The sequence below is a fragment of the Xenopus tropicalis genome, chromosome 1, assembly GCF_000004195.4.
Source record: "Xenopus tropicalis strain Nigerian chromosome 1, UCB_Xtro_10.0, whole genome shotgun sequence".
Classification (NCBI taxonomy): Eukaryota; Metazoa; Chordata; class Amphibia; order Anura; family Pipidae; genus Xenopus; species Xenopus tropicalis.
Window position 1 is genome coordinate 105505401 of NC_030677.2, and position 19107 is coordinate 105524507.

Below are 19107 nucleotides of genomic sequence, written 5' to 3' on the forward strand. Positions count from 1 at the left end.
TAGTCAAAGAAAATTTTTACTGGAACATTTTAGTGATCAGCTAATCATCAACTACATTGTCAAGAAGCAAACAGAATCTCTAAATTGTATAACCAGAGAAGCACAGTGTGTGGCTATAGGAACAATTTTTTAATTTAATCAGATACTAGAGGTCATTTAATTATGGCCTAGAAAATGCAAAGGGGAGCGCAATCTCCAGTTTGGAGTGCAAAGACCTGTGTCTAGTGTGATTAGTGCAGAGCAGACAGGCAGGCCACAAAGGCCCGGCCCAGGGCGGCAGACATTTAGGGACAGCATGCCACCCAAGCCACACTGAAATTTTGCTCACAGTGCATCCTATCCCCACTGCTCCGTATGTGAGTTAAATGGACACGCACACGTGGGGGGGGGTGGGAACGGGGGCAGCCTCGGGATGCCCTAATAACAAATCCGGCCCTGAGGGCAGGGTGCATTTGTGCACTTAATAACCAAATGACCTCTTAGTGGCTGAAGGTGGAGGAATTTTTAGAGACCCTAAGAATATTCCCTTCCCTGAAAAAGATGATTATATATGGCAGTGCTGTCCAACTTCTGTGGTACTGAGGGCCGGAAATTTTCTGGCCTATGTGGTAGAGGGCCGGTAATGCCAGCCTGTTTCAACCACTACCCTTTCTAAAACACACCCACTTCAAGTCACACCCATGTTATCACAAGAGCTTTTAAGACCATGCCCACATTAATTAAGTTTATTATGTCATAGTAAGCCACACCCTTAAATCCATATGCCTCCTCCTCCCCTGTGGATAGCACAGGAACCCCCAACACATAATTACACACCTTAGGGACCAACAACTATTTCCAAATGCTAAAAAAAAATCCTAGAACAACACCCCACCAGGTTCACTTCCCATAGGCACCATAGGGCAAGCAGTGTCACACAAGCAGTGTCACACACAGGTAGGGTAGGGCAGGCAAAGTATGGCACACACAGGCAGCATAGGGAGAGTACTACTATGTGTGGCATACTCTGCCTGACCTATGCTGCCTGTGGGTGCCATCATCTGCCTGGAAAGACTCCTTATTCGGAAAATTCCAGGTCCCAAGCATTTTGGATAATGGGTCCCATACCTGTATAACAGTATTCAGTCATTAATTTGCTTTCAGTATACCTTAAGTTCATCTGAACTAGTTTGGGTTAGACATATAGCTAGTGTAGACACCAGAGCCCTGTTATTATTATTATTTATTTATTTATTCTAGCTCTGCTGTACCTGGGGTTCTAAAGCTTACTTTCCCTCAGATACACTCCACCCCCCAATATTGTTGCCAATGCCACTTTTCACATCCCCTTATGCTTTGCATTAAATGTTCATGGGTGTGCAGCATTCACAAAGCATATAGGATGAGGAAGATTTTTCCTATAGAAAGATGGCCATAATGTACTGTGGGTCCAAGAATCCATCAAGATTTCCACCATCTGCCCCTTAATAGTAAGTGAATGTGTTCCACCCCCTATTGGCTGATGTGACGAGGACGATGCCAGGAAAGGAGATATTGCTGTAACAAGAGGCTACTGAAAACACTGCTCTTAAAGTGCCCAATATAGGCCTGGGTCTTTTGCTCACTGTGTCCTCCCCTGAAGCTACTTGATGATGGATTGTTGTACTGGGGCAGAATTTTACCTAGTTTAGTAAGCGTAATATGCCATTTCCTGACAACAGAGAGTACCATTTCCTTTAAAATTAATGGATGCTTATGTTGGTAATTATGAATTAGCAGTAATTTGGTTGGTGTTGTTAATTTAATTAATTTAAGTAAGAAACAGACATACCATGGAATAATCAGGCTTAAGTACACTGTAACTGCCATGAGTATAATCTACTGCTGATTAGCTAAATGCATTCTAAAGAAACACACCCAACCACCATTTTCTAAAAGACTGACACATTCCCACCATTCTATGCATTGTATTACTTTGTTTTATACTCACTCTGTTGACATGCACAAACCTCTGACTCTTGAGCATACGCCCAGACACATATGCATATATACTTAGGAAGAAAGTGACAGTCACATCTGAAGGCCTTCATGCCTAACCTGCAGCCTTCATATAAAAGGTACATTTTCAAGATGTGAGGGATAAGTGGACCAAATAATAAGTCTTTTTAGGGCATACAGGCATATTCCCAACAAAACTAACAATTCACATAAATTGTTTTTTACCCATTCATCAGTTTATGTTTCCAATGGTCTGCGAAGTTAACACTGGTCGAGGCAAAATAAGGCAGAATGCACCCTGTGTTAGAAATAGGTTTTTTATTGCACAGGAAAATTCAACATTTCATTCAATATTAACAAAACACATTTTTAATACATGATATTATTGTATATATTTATTCTCTTCTTCAAAAATGAACCATTCCATATATAACAAATCAGACAGATCTACAAAAGGCTAGAAAAAGACAGTGATAAATTAAAGAAGGGGAGGGTGGTAAACTACTGACAAGCAATAGAGACCTTCATTACAGAACGCTTATGCTTATTCTATCTCCTGTGTGACTTACTGGGGGTAATTACATTAGACAAAGGAACTTTGGATTTTGGACTAAGTTAATTACATTATGTGATACAGGTAGTGTGTGAAAGCTGGTGCACAAAAGCTGCTTGCATGCACGCTTACATTTTTGCAACCAGTCTGTAGTATTAAGGGAAGACAAAACAGTGGTCCTTCCACTGTTGTGAATTACAAGTGCCAGCCCACTAATCCAATTATTTGCAGTTCATCACAGCTAAAGGGCTGTGAACTTGAAATCCCTATGATTTTTTGTTTATAGGCACTATTATGCTAGCAAAAGAAATCCAACTGAAGCTGAATGTCATTTCTGAATGTGTGATTGCAGCCAACATGACAAGCACCATCTGACCAAAGTCATTTTCCAGTGAAAAAGTCTGTCTTACTGCAACTATGTAAAAATAGCAGTGAGGTTGATTTACATAGGTTCTAAATTGCACAAGTGCAGCTACCAATAGCAACCAATCAGTAATTGCTTTTGAACAGTCTACTATGATTTGTAAAATGAAAGACGATATCTGATTGGTTGCCATTGGCAACTGCTCTTGTGGAATATAGTACCTTTGTTAATAAATCAGCATATCAGGATGGCATTGCAATAAAGAGAAAGTGAAGTCTTTTTCCTGCCTTAGCTACTGAATTATTTTATCTTGGTGTAAAAGAATAATCAGCAAATGTGGGTGAGAGAAATAATGGAGGCAAAAAAGAACTGTGTTTGAGAGCAAAAAAGCAACCTACTTAGCTACAGGACGATTGACTTAATGAGACTAAAAAATAAATGTGTAGAGTATCTTTTGGGGCCAAATTGCAGCTACAGAATTCTGCTGCTAACATGACAAGTAAATGGGCAAAAGGAGTGATAAAAATAGGTATCAAATTAGCATCAAGCATGGACTAATGTAATACAAAAGGAAACTGAGCTAAAAGCTCCCGTACCCTAACACCCCATAATTGATAGTATTTCAGAACACTGAGCTTTCAATCAGACATAATTGCACCTTTGTACAGATGCAAAGCAACCACTTACATAGGCGCAGTGGTTAATCAATATAAATCAGGACAGGATAATTAGATCATTTAGCCCTGGGCCTGGATTGTGGAATGTGCAGAAACAGGACTGGGTGAATAAAAGTGGATGGTTTAATTGGAGAGAGGTGAAAATAGCAAAATCTGCAAATGTTAAAGGTGCGGTCTACCAGCATTCCCTGTCTTTGGCAGTCAGTTGTGGTTCACAATTTAGGCCATAGATTGCACTCTTACACTAGACTCATTTTCATAAGTCATGGTATCTACCTTAGGTGAGTTCAGGGGAAGAGGATGACATACAATTTGAAAAGGCTCGCAATAGAAGGCTTACTATTAAAGTACTATTAGTTATATATAAAGACTAATATTTTTGGCCCCCTAAATTTTCATCATTATCTGCATGTTCAAATTCTGTATGTAGATGCACTGGACTGATTTCTGGAATAGTTTCATTTATTCCATAGTGTTTAGCTAATCTAAAGCTAAAACCCTTAAAGAGAATCTTTTAGGGTCCATCGCCTCCAAAATCTTAGGGGAGATGTTTTGCATAAATACACTAACATTGTGCATTAGCTGTGCCCTTTATAGTCAAGGCTCCCACTGTGCTGCTGTCTTTATCATATCACTCTTTTGGAAATGTCAGGGTGCCCTACCTGCCCTAGTTCTCAGTAGTGATCAGTTAGATAGAGTTTCGCTTTTGCCATCCTCTTGGTTTAGAACACTAATGCCCTATACCTGAGTTATGTGAACCCCTGCTGCTACATCAGTACCACAACATGGTCATCTAACAGACACCTGTTACATAATGGCCATAGACATCTCTTTTTACTCGCATCACAAAAAATACTTTCTTCGATTTAACAGTTTGGTACCAGAACTCCGTAAGAATCTCCTTGCAAAAAAAATGATATCTGAACTTTAAGGTGACCTATTTAAAACAAGGCACTTTTGATAAATGCACACCTTGGATTTATTTTTTAATTGGTGTCTTGGAATTATCTTAAAAATATTTCGAACAAAGGATTTTGAATCTTTTGAATAAGCTCTGAAGAAGAAGTAATGCACTCCCAAATGCATCCATGAATACCAGTGATGTCCAGTCTTATGGGGTCATGGGGTTTGCAGTTTAGTTGGATATTTCAGACATGACACCTTCGCTATTAATTTACCTTTAGTTGTACTTCTTCGAACGCTGATTCTAAAAAATCCAAAGTACAGTGTTGTTCTCAGAAAAATGGTTTCCTAGAATTGTGCTCTTTCTAATTGCTGTCAGGTTAATCCTACTTGCAGACATGCATGCCACTAGGCTAGGACTTGGAATAAAAACAATTATTTTATGCCCTTGTTAAGGAAAAAAAAACAGAAAAAAAACAAAATCCCTCTTCAAAGGGAGAAAAGCAAAAACTAAGAGACATCCATGCAGATAAGTAAAAATACCATGCGTAATATATTTACATATAAATTGGTGAGGGAGGAGAGGATATTGCTGGGCTATAAATAAGCTATTTAAACATATTACACATTAAAGACAAGTGCCATCTGTTTTGTGTCACAGAAACCGAGACTGGATAGGGCTGAATGAGAATAAGAAATGGAAAGACAAAAGAGATAGGAAAGCAGACATGAACAGGACTGAAGAAAGATTGAGAATAGAAATGTCATATCACTTTATTCATATTGCCTAGCTAAGAAGATATCACATTATAAACATGTGAATATATAAACTATAACAACTAGATATCTTCTAAAATGTTAATGATATTCTTTCATGCTATGCAAAGTTGAGGTGGTGCCTTTGGCCATTACAAGACACTGATACCTGCCTGGCATTTACAAGCTTAGGTACTATTGCATTTCACAGATTTCCAACTTATGCTATAAATATGCTATAGATACTCAGGTATGCATTAGCAGGTTACCTTTTGTGGGAACTGCACTTTACCCTGTTGGCTGCAGAGGTGCTGTGTCTCTGAGAAACATGGGGTGTATTGCCGAAAGAGACAATGCAGTCTCCTAGTTTTTCTGATTCTCGCAGACAATTCCCAAGAAATGTCACTGTCACAGTGTGTGACATGACCTCCAGTTTGTGGTTATATTACAATTACAAGTTACAAAAGCAATTACTGATTACTGCCTATGTACTGGTAATGAGGTGCCTGTCCATATAGAACAGATCTTGATAGATTGCCCTCAAGCCACAAAACCCGTGGCTGCTCTTTTGCTGGAAACTGTGTAACTTATCTGATGGTTCCTGAGTGACATAGCCTTGAAGCTTCTTACGTTGACCACACTGTTTGGAGATAAACGAAAAGCAATGTATATTTATTTTCTCTTGACTGAGTACAAATCAGTGTTTACCTTGAAAATTTTTCACAAACAGCAGGAGCAGTAAAATGTTTCCAAGTTCATAAGACTAAACAGGTTTAGGTAGTATGCAGTGATGGTCTACAGCATGTCTCTAATGCTCATCAGTTCAGCTTGGTTGTATTTACTATTTGTAGTCTGTATACAGACCTACAGGACTCGATGTTTCTGTAGATTGAAAGGTGCAATACTTTGCAGTTATCCACGACTTGCTTAAATGTAAAAACAATCAATGTATTTTTTGTGCCGTGATCTGCATGTTTGTATTATTTATGATACTTTTCAAGTTTTCTTTTCTTATAAATTACTGGAAGCTCTTTGCTAAGCAGGTCTCTTTTTGTAGATGTGTAGGCTTTTGCTAAGAACAAAATATGCAGCTGTCTTTTGTTACTGATATGCAGTTCTCTGCAGAAACCCGCACTTTGACCTTACACAGTTGCAGCGTATGCTTTGCTGTTCCTTTGCACTACTAGTGCCACATTAGATGCAGAGAACAGCAAGTCCCCTCTCTCTCACACACACACGTATCACTCCATTCTATAGTCTTCTAGTCTCAAAGGAAGGGCAGCAAAACCGTTAGAGGGACTTCCTTCTCCCCAAGCAGTGTGTCCCGTTTCAGACTGCTTCCCTTGTTCAGCACCTTTAGTTTTAGTGACATCTTTTTAGCACTTCCAGCAACTAACCCATCAAAGAAGAAATCTTCATTGAAGACTGGGTTGCGGCTGTTTTTGATAATGGTACTTCTCTGACGATGAACCTTGCCTGGGTTCAAATAGAGAACTACACAGCAATTCACCCCCTTGGGGTCACAAAGTTTGTCGAAAAGGTGCTCTGCTGCAATCAACCTTACTCTAAGCCTGGCATTTGTAGGGTCATACTCTGCCACCAACCTCATGCTACCACCTTTGCTGAGTCCAAGAGTGTGTTCCTTCTGCAAGAGGTCCAGAGGAAGCACTCCCTGCTGACCACTACCAATGCCAGCTCCTTTAGCATTTCGCAGTCTTCTTCTAGGCATACTTGGACTGGTATCTGCAGAACTACATTCATCTGTGGAAAGTGAACTGTTACGGGCAACTGAGTGTTTGAGCTTCATGAGTTTAGATTGAGTGTCTGGAGTAAATATTTTGAGCAGAGAGACTGACCTGGACAACAGTGGGGAGCTAAAGGGTGAGGACTCTGCTGAAGAACAGGTATCACTCTCACCTCCACTGAAATAGCGGTAGGGATTCATCAAAGACATGCCAAAATCTGAAGTATTTAGCTGGGATCCCCCACCCCCATCTGTTCCACTCCGTCTTTGAGAACTAGGAGAACTTGACTGAGATGGGCAGGGTGAGAGTGATCCTTGCTCACTGTGAAAGAGGGACTCCTTTCGACGGGTGTGTGGACTTTCCATTAGAGTTACAAAACCATATGATGTCTGTGCTTTGGGAACATATGGAAGAGACATGGCTGTCTGGGACTGAGGATCTGCATTTGTGCCTAGGTCCTCTTCTGATGCCCACTCATCTGCACTCTCTATTTGAATAATGTGGCGGTTGGCAGCTTTTAGTAGATTGCGGCTCTCTGAAGCAGCTTTCGTAGGAAGACGGGGACTGCGCTGAGGGCGTCGGCTTGAAAGGTTCTGTTCAGAAGCAGATGACCCCAGGTTAGGTTTAGAAGAAGTCCCATCTCCTGATGAAACTCCCTCTGCCCCTCCACCCTCTGCTGGGACACTACTGAGTTTGGGAGGAATGAAGAAGTCTGGGATCTTGTCTGGAGTCAGCACATTGCTGTAGGATCCACCCTTAGCCTGCTTGTCGGCTGAATCTCCTGCTTGGCGCCCACTACTGTGGTCTACAGTGCCACGGATTCTCTCAAAAAGCCACATTCTTTGTGTTCTTTAAGATGCAAGAGACTGGAAGAAGAAATCTGTGTAGATAGGGTCCTAGCTGAAACAGATGCAAAAATAGTTTCAGGTCACACTGACAGAACTTCAGGTCTCCAAATCAATTGTATTAATGGTTACAAGCAATGACACAGGACTCCATTTATAACACTTAATTTTTTTTAAATACACAATTTTTACTGTTGTGTAAAATAATATTTTTCCATGGATGCTAATAATAAGGATGCCTTTTTAGTTTATAGCCAGGGCATCTCAGCCTGAAATGGGCAATTATTGTCTATGCCATTAACTAGTATTAGGGTGTTCTTACCCTCCTGTGCCAACACATACCTCTGCCCATCCGTCTACTAATTCTGAGGCTGCCATATGGTTTCATTTAGGCTCCTCAACTGATATACAAATACTTACTAATGCTCTCTATTTAGTGTCTTCCTGTCTGTGCTGGCCAATTGTCTATATACCTCTATGATAAGAATGATGTTTGATTAGTGCCTGGGTGATTCCACCTGCCTGTGCCAGGCTGCTATACCATCCAGTACCACCTTGCCCCTTTCCTCTTTATATTTGTTCTTATCATGTGCTTTAGTGTTGAGATTATACAGCCTGACTATGGCAACAATACTTATAGGTACATTTATCAAAAATAGTGCAGTGGCAGGTTAAAAAAGCATGCAATTGTCTAACCTCAAATACAGTTGTCAGTATTAAAATCACCATCTTGTGCATATTTAAGAAAACTCACGAATGGGTAACTCACAATAAAGTAGAGGCACAGAAACCAACTGCAGGTTATTGTTAAGTGCAACAAAACAGCACCACAGCCTAATATAACAGCATTTTCCAAGAAAGTAGGACTGCTTTTTCAAATCCCACTGAAACATTTTCTAGAACATCATTGTCTAATATAAATTGTTTCCTAACCCCTTTTCACCCCAATCCACTAGGTTAAAGGAGAAACAGATGCAAGCCATGGGAAACACAAGGTTAACAAGTAGCTGAAGTTCCTTTTTTTTTATCGGTCACCTGCTTCCTGGATCATCCTCCAATCCGTGTTTATTTCCCCCTCCCTCGTGTGTGAGGATCTAGGTGCGCCAGATGCAGACTGCTGGCAAAAAGTGACAGAGTTTGTAGCCAGGATGCTCCTTTCTAGCTTGCACCGCTTTTTTTTTCAAGAGTTCGTTTAAGGTGGTTCACCCAAACAATGACATTTTTTTTTTTTTAAATTTGGCTATTAATGCTCCATAAGCATTGATAGCCACATTTCTGTTATTTTATTACAGTTATTCTTAGGGTATGCCTGTCTTTTCATAATTTTTTCTCTAGGTTCCTCCATTCCTACGATACCAAGAAAAGCCCCACCTATTTGTCTACGTAGCTGTACCCTAAGATTCTTTCTGTTGATCCATAAACGTCCACATTATTTATATGCTGTGTATCTGTGCAAAACATTAAGCATTTGTGGAGTCTGGGTGAAATATTTTATTGCTGGTTCTGTTTTCCTTCATTTTACAGCTGAAGTGTATGTCAACGGAACGCAAAAGATTGTGGGAGCAATGCACATGCTGTTAAATGACTTCCAATTGGCCCATCTGTATATTCCCTATTCCTTTGTATCACGTTGTCACCCACAATGAAATAAGGAGATAGAATACATTTAGGGCCAGCTATGTGTTATGCTGTCAGTTTTAAGTCAATGATTCCCAATTCTGCTGAGAAGCATTAAGAACAGAGCAACATGAACAAGAAGGTCAGCTTTAATTAGGTGTAACTCGCTTGTCCTTCACCACCAAACCCCATGTCAAATGGAATATCACAGTTTCTTTCTGCAGGCGAAGATTTGCACTGAGGTGTGAGACGTGTCTACCGTGACAAACAGTTTCAACCTTATCCCATCCCTGGGACTCTCTAGCTATAATGGAACTACAACTCTGTCTCTGACAGGCTGCTAAGCATGGTGTAACATATGTTATATCATTATAATGTTAACTAAAATGAACATTATTTCTTGGTCCTTCTGAATACTGAATCTTCCATAAAAATGCAATTGAATACCATACTGGAGTAAGTGTATCCCTAGTCAGGACATAATGAAAAACATCTCTCTCCTTGTTACTGATCTAGGAGTAACCTATGCAATGCTTGGCACTGTGTCACAAGCATTTTCCTGGGAAAGAATACAAATCAGAAGAGAAATTAACTGTGTGGTAACCGAGAGTACTCTGATAAAAGCCAGTATATTGACAACTACACATAAAAGGGCACAATTGATAAAAGGATCTGTTAGTTAGTTAGTTAGTTAGTTAAACACATGTTTAAGTGGTATGCACAAGAACCTACATGATTTAGTTATATTCAAAAACCTAACTAGGCACGTCAAAATGGCTATATATTTATCTGATATCTATAACTGTAGCTCTGCTTCTGGCATGTCTCCTATGTTTATTATTGGGGATCTGTTATCTGTACCTTGAAATGAGTTTTCCAAATGAGCAGTGTTCAGCTGTGCAGTTGTTCCCTTTCTAGAAGATATGGAAGCATTGCTACTGTAGTAGGAAGGAATCCACCCTGATAGCCAAAACCATGACCATAACCATTTTGTGACATACAGAGGTATCATTGCCATTGGATGCTTGTGACACAGGCTGCTATTAGGTAACATTCTAATTAAAAAAAGACTTTGGACCTATGGATGCATGACAAAACTGGGACAAGGCATATAGCACAGAACATGTCACAGGCTGCAGGCACTTTAATCTGCACATAGTCTAGAAGAATTAAACACAGTCAGGAAATTTCTATATGATCAGAATTCTATAGGGTTGTATAGTGTCCCCCCTTCTGGGACTGGGCATGGGGGCAAAGGGAGAGAAGAGCCAGGCACCACCTCTTGTTGTGGGCACCTGTTGTCTCTTTCACATATCAGTTCAAAAGGCTGTGACTTTATGCTTACCTCCAAATCCTGTGCAGTTTGTCTTGATGTCCTAAGGGGAACTTGTTCAGGGTTTCACAAAGATAGCAACCCACCCATTTAGTGCTTTAGGAAAGCCCATCAGCCTTTGAGGAATTATACTTGGCCTCACACCTTGCCAAACAACAGCAGCAAGCCATATCATATAGAAAGGTGGAAAGCAGACACAGACAGCCTTTTTCCCAGGTAAAACATGAAATCTATATCTTTCCCAGGTAAACATGAATCTATATCTTTCTGGCCTTTCCCCTCTACCAGTCTCTGTCAGCAACTGACATATAAATATTTGGGCAGACTGTCGCTGTGACACTTACTTTTATTTCACTGCATTTCGGACTCTCTCCACCTACTTTTTCAGTTTCTCTTTTTCTGCACTCTCTACCCCACCCCTTCCCTGAACTGTAGTGCAGAATAAACCTTTTAACTTCATGCCAATAGAATACACAGTACCTGCTTATTTAGTGTTTCAGCCAAACACTGAGGAGCTGTGGTTTTGCAAAGCTTGACTGCTCCCAGAAATATAAGTCTGTAATGTTCCCAATATAAAAATGTGAAATGCTCTGCAAGGATATGTACATAAAAAGTATATGTGCATCAAAGATTACATGCTCTTTAGGTTAAACAAGTTAGAGAACAGTAACAACCTGTGGCTTACATCATCTTTCATATGAACAGATGGGGAAAAATTTGACATATTCCTTTTTTAATGGGTTCACCTATGCTGTTCAACTTGAGGCCCATTAATTATGTAGTGTGCTATAGGATTTTTTAAGCCATACATAGAATTTTGTTACCAACATTTTAAAACAATTGCTAAAATCTTAAGGGAAATATCACACCTTTCATTCTGTCAACCCAAACTTTTCCAACAACAGGTATAACACTTGTTTTATAGACAACTGGAATCTCCACAGAGTGGAGTGGCTGTCAATCAAAGACCTTCCAATCCTTATTTTCAAGAGGCAACTGTGCGCTTGTGCCATACCCTCCGCCCATCATTTTACAACTTTTGTGTGCAAAAAAATGTGATAAAATAATGCAAAGTTTATGTGGAATACGCAGGTAAGAAATAAGGCTCCATTTTTCAGATGGTGAAGACAATTCTCAACTTTTTCTTATACATACCCAAAAATGTAATTCCTATGTACAGGTTTTAGTGCATTTTGGGAGATTTATGCCCTTTCACCACTAGCTGTAAAATAATACAGTTCTGCTATACTATCTATAAATAAACCACTTGAATATCCAAGCAGTCTTTACTAATGTTCTGTAGATATCCAGACATGTATATGTAAGTGCCCTGGCAATGACCATAAGCTATAAGTGAAATGCTCTGTAGACAAATGTGTAGGGTCTGCTTTCCAAAATGTGCAAAATAATGAAAATGATGTTCAGATTTGTGTGAGATGATGTTAAATTGAAAAGGGATAACACATAGAAAGGGTAAATGTTGTCAGAACAAAAACAAAACCATGGAGATGTTGTTACTATTCTTGGTGCAATGTTGTATTGCTGGTGCACTCCTGATCAATCCCATATTACCAGCTAGATCTCAGTTTAACCCTAACAATGTGCTACACAACACACAGTAATGATATTTTTCCCTGCACACTGACATGCTGATGTGACATTGGGGAATAGGGGATACATATCTGGCACTTTAATATACAGGCAAATTGAAATATATTGAGTATCTTTACCTCCTGAGGTGATCAAGTCTGTCAGTTCCCAGGCGCTGCTGTTTTGTGCTAGTTTCTTCACACTGCAGAAGGAGTGATCTCTATCAGTATACAAAATCAAATCTTTAACAAAGAAAACGCATAGAAGTTAATTTCTTCCTGTTTTTTTCTTGGTTGGAGCAGCTTTTAGAAGAAAAGGGATTTTGGGTGCAAGATATTGTGGCTGATCAGATATTATGGGTCAGGGTTGAGCAGTTCAGCACTGAAATTGATGTGTTACATGGTTTTTAAAGGAGGTGGGGGACAAAACATGAATGTCAGACCTCCAGCCCTAGCAGCTAACTGCATCACTGAGCAACCAGTGCTTAGAGCTACAGCTCCCAACAACTCACGCTGCAGGTTTGCCACCCCTAGAATAAAAGGCAGGTGGTTTTGACCTATGGTTTGGATAGACAGGCAGCACATTTATTTAAGTAGGGGGGGCTGTGGGGCAGCTCTAACAGGAGAGGATTGTTTTTAAGGGGTTTTAAGGTAAATTTGACACATGTAATGTAAGGGTGTGAGAGGTGCGTAGGGTTTTGACAAAAAAAAGTGTAAGGTTTGGATTGGGACTATGAAGAATGGCAAAGAGTTGCTGCATTAGGTGAAGGCGGGGTTCAGTAGGGTGTAAGATGTAAGATGTTACGTTCTCAAAAGATAAGGTACAAACTCAGTTATTTGGAATCTTTTGAGAGAAATAGTTGACAAGATAAAACTGCCCATGTACCCTGAAAAGCTACTCACCTATAACCCTTTATTGTTTGCTCTCCTACTCTCTTAATATCCTCCCATCTACTAACCCTCTTTCCCTTTACAATGGCTTTGTCCATCTCAGTACTTTTTGCCAGTACTTAGATTACAAAGCCCCAATACCAGAGACCCCCATCAGTAAAAAATGGAATAAAAGAAATGTGTCATTTATAATTTGATGAAATCATCTTTATGATAGACTTTGCTGCTGAGCCAAGAAGCACTGCGGAGTACACAATTTTCTCTCCTTCTTAGCAGTGAAGGGGTTACCAATTGAGCTAACAATAGGCAGATGCATGAACATTAGAGATGGTGACTGGAGAGCCTACAGCAATTATATTTATAGCAGCTATATAGCCCTAGCTGGGTTATGTCACAGTAACTGAAGTAGGTACATTAAAAACAAGCCCAGTACTTATACAGTTAACTTTTAAAGCAACTGTTCCAAATGAAAAGCTTTAGGCAACCAATTAATAATATATATTACAGCTTGAGCTTCCTGACGTTCTGTACCACAGACCCAAAAAAAGATAAACATTCAACAAGCATTGTACCAATTTTCTGACAATCAATGGCAATCATTCAAAGGCTGTAATAAAGGCATAATGGTATATTAACAGGCAAGGTGTATAGAAAGTATACAGATTCATCCACATTTCACTCTCAGAAGCTCAAATGCTCAGGAAGCAATGCCATTTGCCTTGAAATGCAAAGTAAAGACTCTTTTGCAACAGGGTGAATTGTAGAGAGGATTGCAGTGAGCCTTACAGAGGCAATAATGCTGTTCTTCATGCTGAGCACAGATTTCCTACCTGTTGGTCTGTCTTAACAGATGGGTGCTTCTTCTTGCAAAAGTAGTTGGTACTTAATAACTATCAAGGTTGCCCTGGAGTGTTGGGTCCTCTGGTTCTGGCAAAATGTGTTGATGGCACTGAGTAGATATGCTAAAGGTCTTGACTTATATTGTTTAGGTGGTCCTTGCTAGATTTGTGGCCAGCTCTAGAAAGATCTTTGGGATTCCTAGCTGGCTTGAAGTGATGCTCTGACTAGTAGTACAGGAGATCCGAGATAGATGTTTTTGGTTGGTAATGTGTTCTTGATTGGTGGCTATTCCTGGTATCTTCGGATCTGATAGTCCATGGCTGACAGGTTAGCACATCTCCACTCTGGATGTCTGTGAAGTGGCCAAGACTTTCTTAACAGTATTATACACAGATATAAAAATAATCAGCACTCACAGCCTTTCTAGCCAACCACACGTAACGCTTGTAATACACACCCACAGCTTTGGGCTGCACCACATGCAGGATCACATAGTTGGTATTTACATCCAGACAAACGATCACTGCGAAGGATACCAAATCCCTATTCAAGTAGTCAGCACTCACCAGTGTATAAATGAAAAAAGGTGCACCTCTCATAACAGCCACTTGCTGTCAGTCTGGTCAATTCCATTTATAGGCTAGCATGCAGTGCCATCTATTGGACAAGTATAAAAATATATATTATAAATATACATATACCAATAATAACACATGAATAAAGTGTAGTTAATATCATATAATTCTGATCACATTTATTTGATTCAGTACTCATATAACCTATTATTTAAAAAATTTAATGCTATGGTGCTTCTGACTATTGAAACAATGTAGTTGAAGCTGTCTTGGCAGGAGGGGAGCTGATTTCTGTTACATTGTTTCAAGCAACAGAAGAAGAAGTACAGAAAGGACAGAAATACTGCCTACTAGTGATATGTAGGTTGAAATAAATTTGACCCAAACAGGACCCTGCTCACCCCTGGCCAGCTGAGCAGAGTTTATTTATATATCCATGTGGCACAGTTATACCACAGGCGGGGAGAACGGCACACCCTGGAGCTGTCTTGATGCACAAGAGCATATCCACTACGTGTCCAGGTCCTTGGATAATAGACATAGAAGATCAGGTGTTAAAAAGAATAACCTCATTAACTCACCGAACTGAACATTCGAAGTTTTTTTCAGAATCCGTACTGTTTAGAAATAAGAATGTACTGTCTCTACCTTGCCTAATGATGTTGTGTGGTCAAGGGGAATAATGCAAAAAGTACTGCTTAATTGCTCCCTGCTTTAGATACACAGCTCTTTTTCCTCACTTGTCACAGTCCTAGCAAGTTACAGCTCCTTGCAGCTCCCAGTAATGCAGGTGACTCTCTCTCAGGTGAGCTCTCACTGTTGGACAGCAGAATGGGTTTCCCCGCTGACCTCTCACACACTGTGGGGTAACTACAGTGGTCACAGGGGGGCCCAGGAGTGTAGGGGGCCCAGTGAGGCCCTAATTAGTGAGCAATTTTATCATATCTTGAAAGAATATGTCAACTTACCAATGTTTTGGAGCCCCAAATAAAATTTGCTATGGGGCCAGTTACATCTAGTTGAGCCACCACACAGGTCTTGTGATAACTTTGATGCCAGTAGATCTTACTTAAGTTGTTACACAGTATATTCACTTCACATTACTTATACAGCTATTTCCCTAATGACATGGGAGCATAAGGGTATAAATTACAGCTAGCAGTAGTACTCACTAACAGGTGTACAAGCCCCAAAGTACTAGGACATAATATACCTGCACTGGCGGGTGAAATTTAGGAAAATTAGGAACATTTAGGGTAAATTAGGAAATATACCCTTATGCTTGACAGAGCTTCTGGCTGCTCTGCTAACTACCTTTAGCCTATCTCTCACTTCTAGATTGAGCTATTTCAGGAGCTAGAGTTAAAATTGTTAGTCCTACCTTTTAAATCTTCTACTGCCTCCTGCCTTAGGCTCTTCAGCACCATCCACCCCTTCCAGCAGAGGGGTCCAAAGAAGCAACATCTTGGCATACTCTCCACTTTTGATGACTAGACAACACATGACATGCCTGGACACTCTCAGATTCCCCCGTAGCATGCCTAACCAATAGATGGGCACATACTTCCTGCCAACTTTAAACAAAACATGCCCGAAGGTATGGTAACACTTAATGCTGGACAAAAGCCTTCCGCTCCCACATAAGAAATAAAAGTTCTCTGCTAAAGATGACAACTTTTTTAACAGCTAAGCCTGGTTGGAGCACTTATTGCAGGTGGTTAGTAGCAAACCATGGTGGTGATAAGCAGGATGGTGAAGCACCCCTTTCTTGGTGGGCCCTAGGCAAAGACCATGTTATTGAAATATACAAAGTAGCAGACCATAGTGAATTGTGCTTGTTTCCTCAAGACCTGGATCTAACAGATTTGTTAGAGGACAGCTTGCATGAATTGCTACAATCTGATCTGACTGAGAGTATTAGCAGTTAGTGCAACTGCAACTGTGATCAACAAGTTTCCCATTAAGGTATATATAAAATATACTTGGCACCTCAAAAAAGTGACCCTTTTTTTTAAATTAAAAAACAATAATCTGGCCTTTTAAACAAACCTGTAACTTAATTAGAAGCTAATGGGGACCGCAGAAAAATATCTTTAGGGTCCCAAACCTTCTGGAAATTGGCCTGTTTTATGAACATACAGTAAAACTATGGAGCAGTCTCTGCAATCATGACTAGATGGCAGCCGCTGGGTCTGCAACTGCTTGTCTGTCCTAACTGGTTTATGCCTGTTATGTAGTTTGCAAGAGGTTCATTTTTATTTCTGTTTTTCCTCCAGTCCCTTGTACAGCTCTGTGGAATATTAAAATACGATTAAAATATGGCAGAATTATAAATATTGTATAAATATTGAAAACATATGGTAAGTATGACCCCATACTTCAAGCCTGTGGATTATTGTGATCTTAGTATTTCCCATGTGGAGAGCTCTTGCTGCACAGAATAATGGAGCAGATGTGATAATGCTCTAAAGAGTATCAGTGATTGCCCCATAAAAACAGCTGCTCAGGAGACACTGACATTACTTATCTTATCAAGACAAATGCAGCAGCACTTCACAAAGCTTGTTATGTCTGTAATTTATTGCACTGCTTTGATAGGGAGGAGACAAAATGTTTAACAGAGCCCATTATGCGACAGACATGGCCTGATAAAAGGCTGTGTGCTGCCCAAAATATTGTGTCCTCACTGCCAACAGATGACTGTCAAAAACAGCATCCTGCAGTTTAGCTGCATTTCCAGGAAGCAGGAAGGTCAGAGCGTGAACAGCAGGTGTATAACATGCCCACCATGGGCCACCAAGCAAAACAAAATTGTGAACACACACAACCCCCAAACCCAATTGTTTATGGCCACCTTGAATCTTCAGTGCAAATGTACTTTGTATTTATTTGTATTTATTATTGTAATGACACTGTTTGTTCTTGTTATTGTTCTGCTGTACAGTGCTGCATGAGTAGAGCTATAAAAATAACAATGGACATACTTATTCATACATAGAGTCAGACCAGTGGCATACCTTGATCCATCTGGGCCCCCCCTCCAAAAAGATGTTTGAAAGAGCCTAGTGCACAGACAGATACCAAACCCTCCCTCCCTCATCCTTCCAGCTGCTTGCTTGTTTACCGCCCACTACAAATAAGTCAATTGGCAGCACTGTTCAATTTCCTATAGGGCTAGCCAGGGGCAATAACCCCCCCCCCCCCCCCCCCGCCACGGGGCCTGCTATATGGTAGTTATGCCACTGAGGCACACAATACAGCAGATCTAGAAAATACAAGGTGATTCAGAAATTGTAAAATGTGTGTTTAATTATTTGGAATTGGGTGATGCTAAAAAAAGATTTTGTTACAAGGTTCACAAACCATTATGTATCTTTCACTAAAAACAGCATTACAGCAGTGTGGGAGTCACTTAATGTCATTTCCCCAGCACTTTTGCCTCAGGATCATGTGCAGTATAAGGCCATCCAGACCTGACTTCAACTGTGCATACTCCTGGACACCATATACTAGGCTAATAATATGAAGCGGAACAAGATGGCACCCGCCAACCCTTCTGCGCTACAAGGCAGTATTTTTTGTCAGCTGGAAATACTGTATGTCTCTAGACTCATCTTCTGTAACAGAACTGAGGAAGGAGATGTATGAAACTGCATTGTGCTGGATTGTGCTGATACAGGTACAATTCAGAAAGCAAGAATATAAAAAGAGTTAATTTAGCACTCATGGGACATGGTCTGAGGTGCAAAAGGCAGGTGCTTCATAGCATAGCAATGCATCATTTCTAACCTAATACTTTGTTAGGGCTTTGTTACCCTATAAAGCATTGGGATAAGCTGTTCAAAGCACTTGCTAATGTGGTGCATCGGCAAATGAACGTTTTTGACCCTGCCTGACTGACAAAGTGATAGATATCAATGGTACACAGTTATCGGTAGGGATAATCCAGGCTGCATACACATACCAAAAATTTACAGCCTGGCCAGTAAAAATGATGCCTGGTGCCAATGTTATTCATAGGGAAAAAAAGATATTGGAAGGCTGGTATTTTTTCCAGAAAAGGTGGGAACCCTACACCTGATGCTGTCCTGTGCACAATGTAGCCATTTTTGTTCCCCTTATTGCTCTTGCACTTCTGCCTAGGAGAAACATATATAACCAATTTTGTTTCATACCATTTTATCAGTACATGTTTGTCCAGCTTTTTACAACTCATAGGAAATCACAGGATGCCGGCATCTGTAGTTCATCAAGTTGGACATACCTAGATAGCTTATTATATTTTTATTACAAGGACTTTGTGTTTATATTTACACAGCATTTAGGTTTTTTTTCTTTTTAAATATATTATACGCGCTTCTACTATGTTCTTTAGTAATCAGAAGGCATCTAATTCACAGTAAGAGATGTGGCAAACAACAGCTCCCTGATTATCCATTACC

The 19107-nt window shown here is 40.1% G+C and overlaps 1 protein-coding gene across 5 annotated transcripts; it reads right to left on the reverse strand.

Annotated features, from left to right (window-relative positions):
* Positions 1–2276: 2276 nt before the first annotated feature.
* Positions 2277–14628, reverse strand: c2cd4c (C2 calcium-dependent domain containing 4C). Of its 5 annotated transcripts, none has more exons than XM_031896535.1 (3): positions 14081–14628; positions 12501–12562; positions 2277–7871 (listed from the first exon to the last, which is right to left on the reverse strand). In XM_031896535.1, the coding sequence occupies exon 3, from the start codon at positions 7812–7814 to the stop codon at positions 6498–6500; it is 1317 nt and encodes a 438-aa protein (XP_031752395.1). In that variant the 5' UTR covers positions 7815–7871; positions 12501–12562; positions 14081–14628; the 3' UTR covers positions 2277–6497.
* Between the last annotated feature and the right edge of the window lie 4479 nt (positions 14629–19107).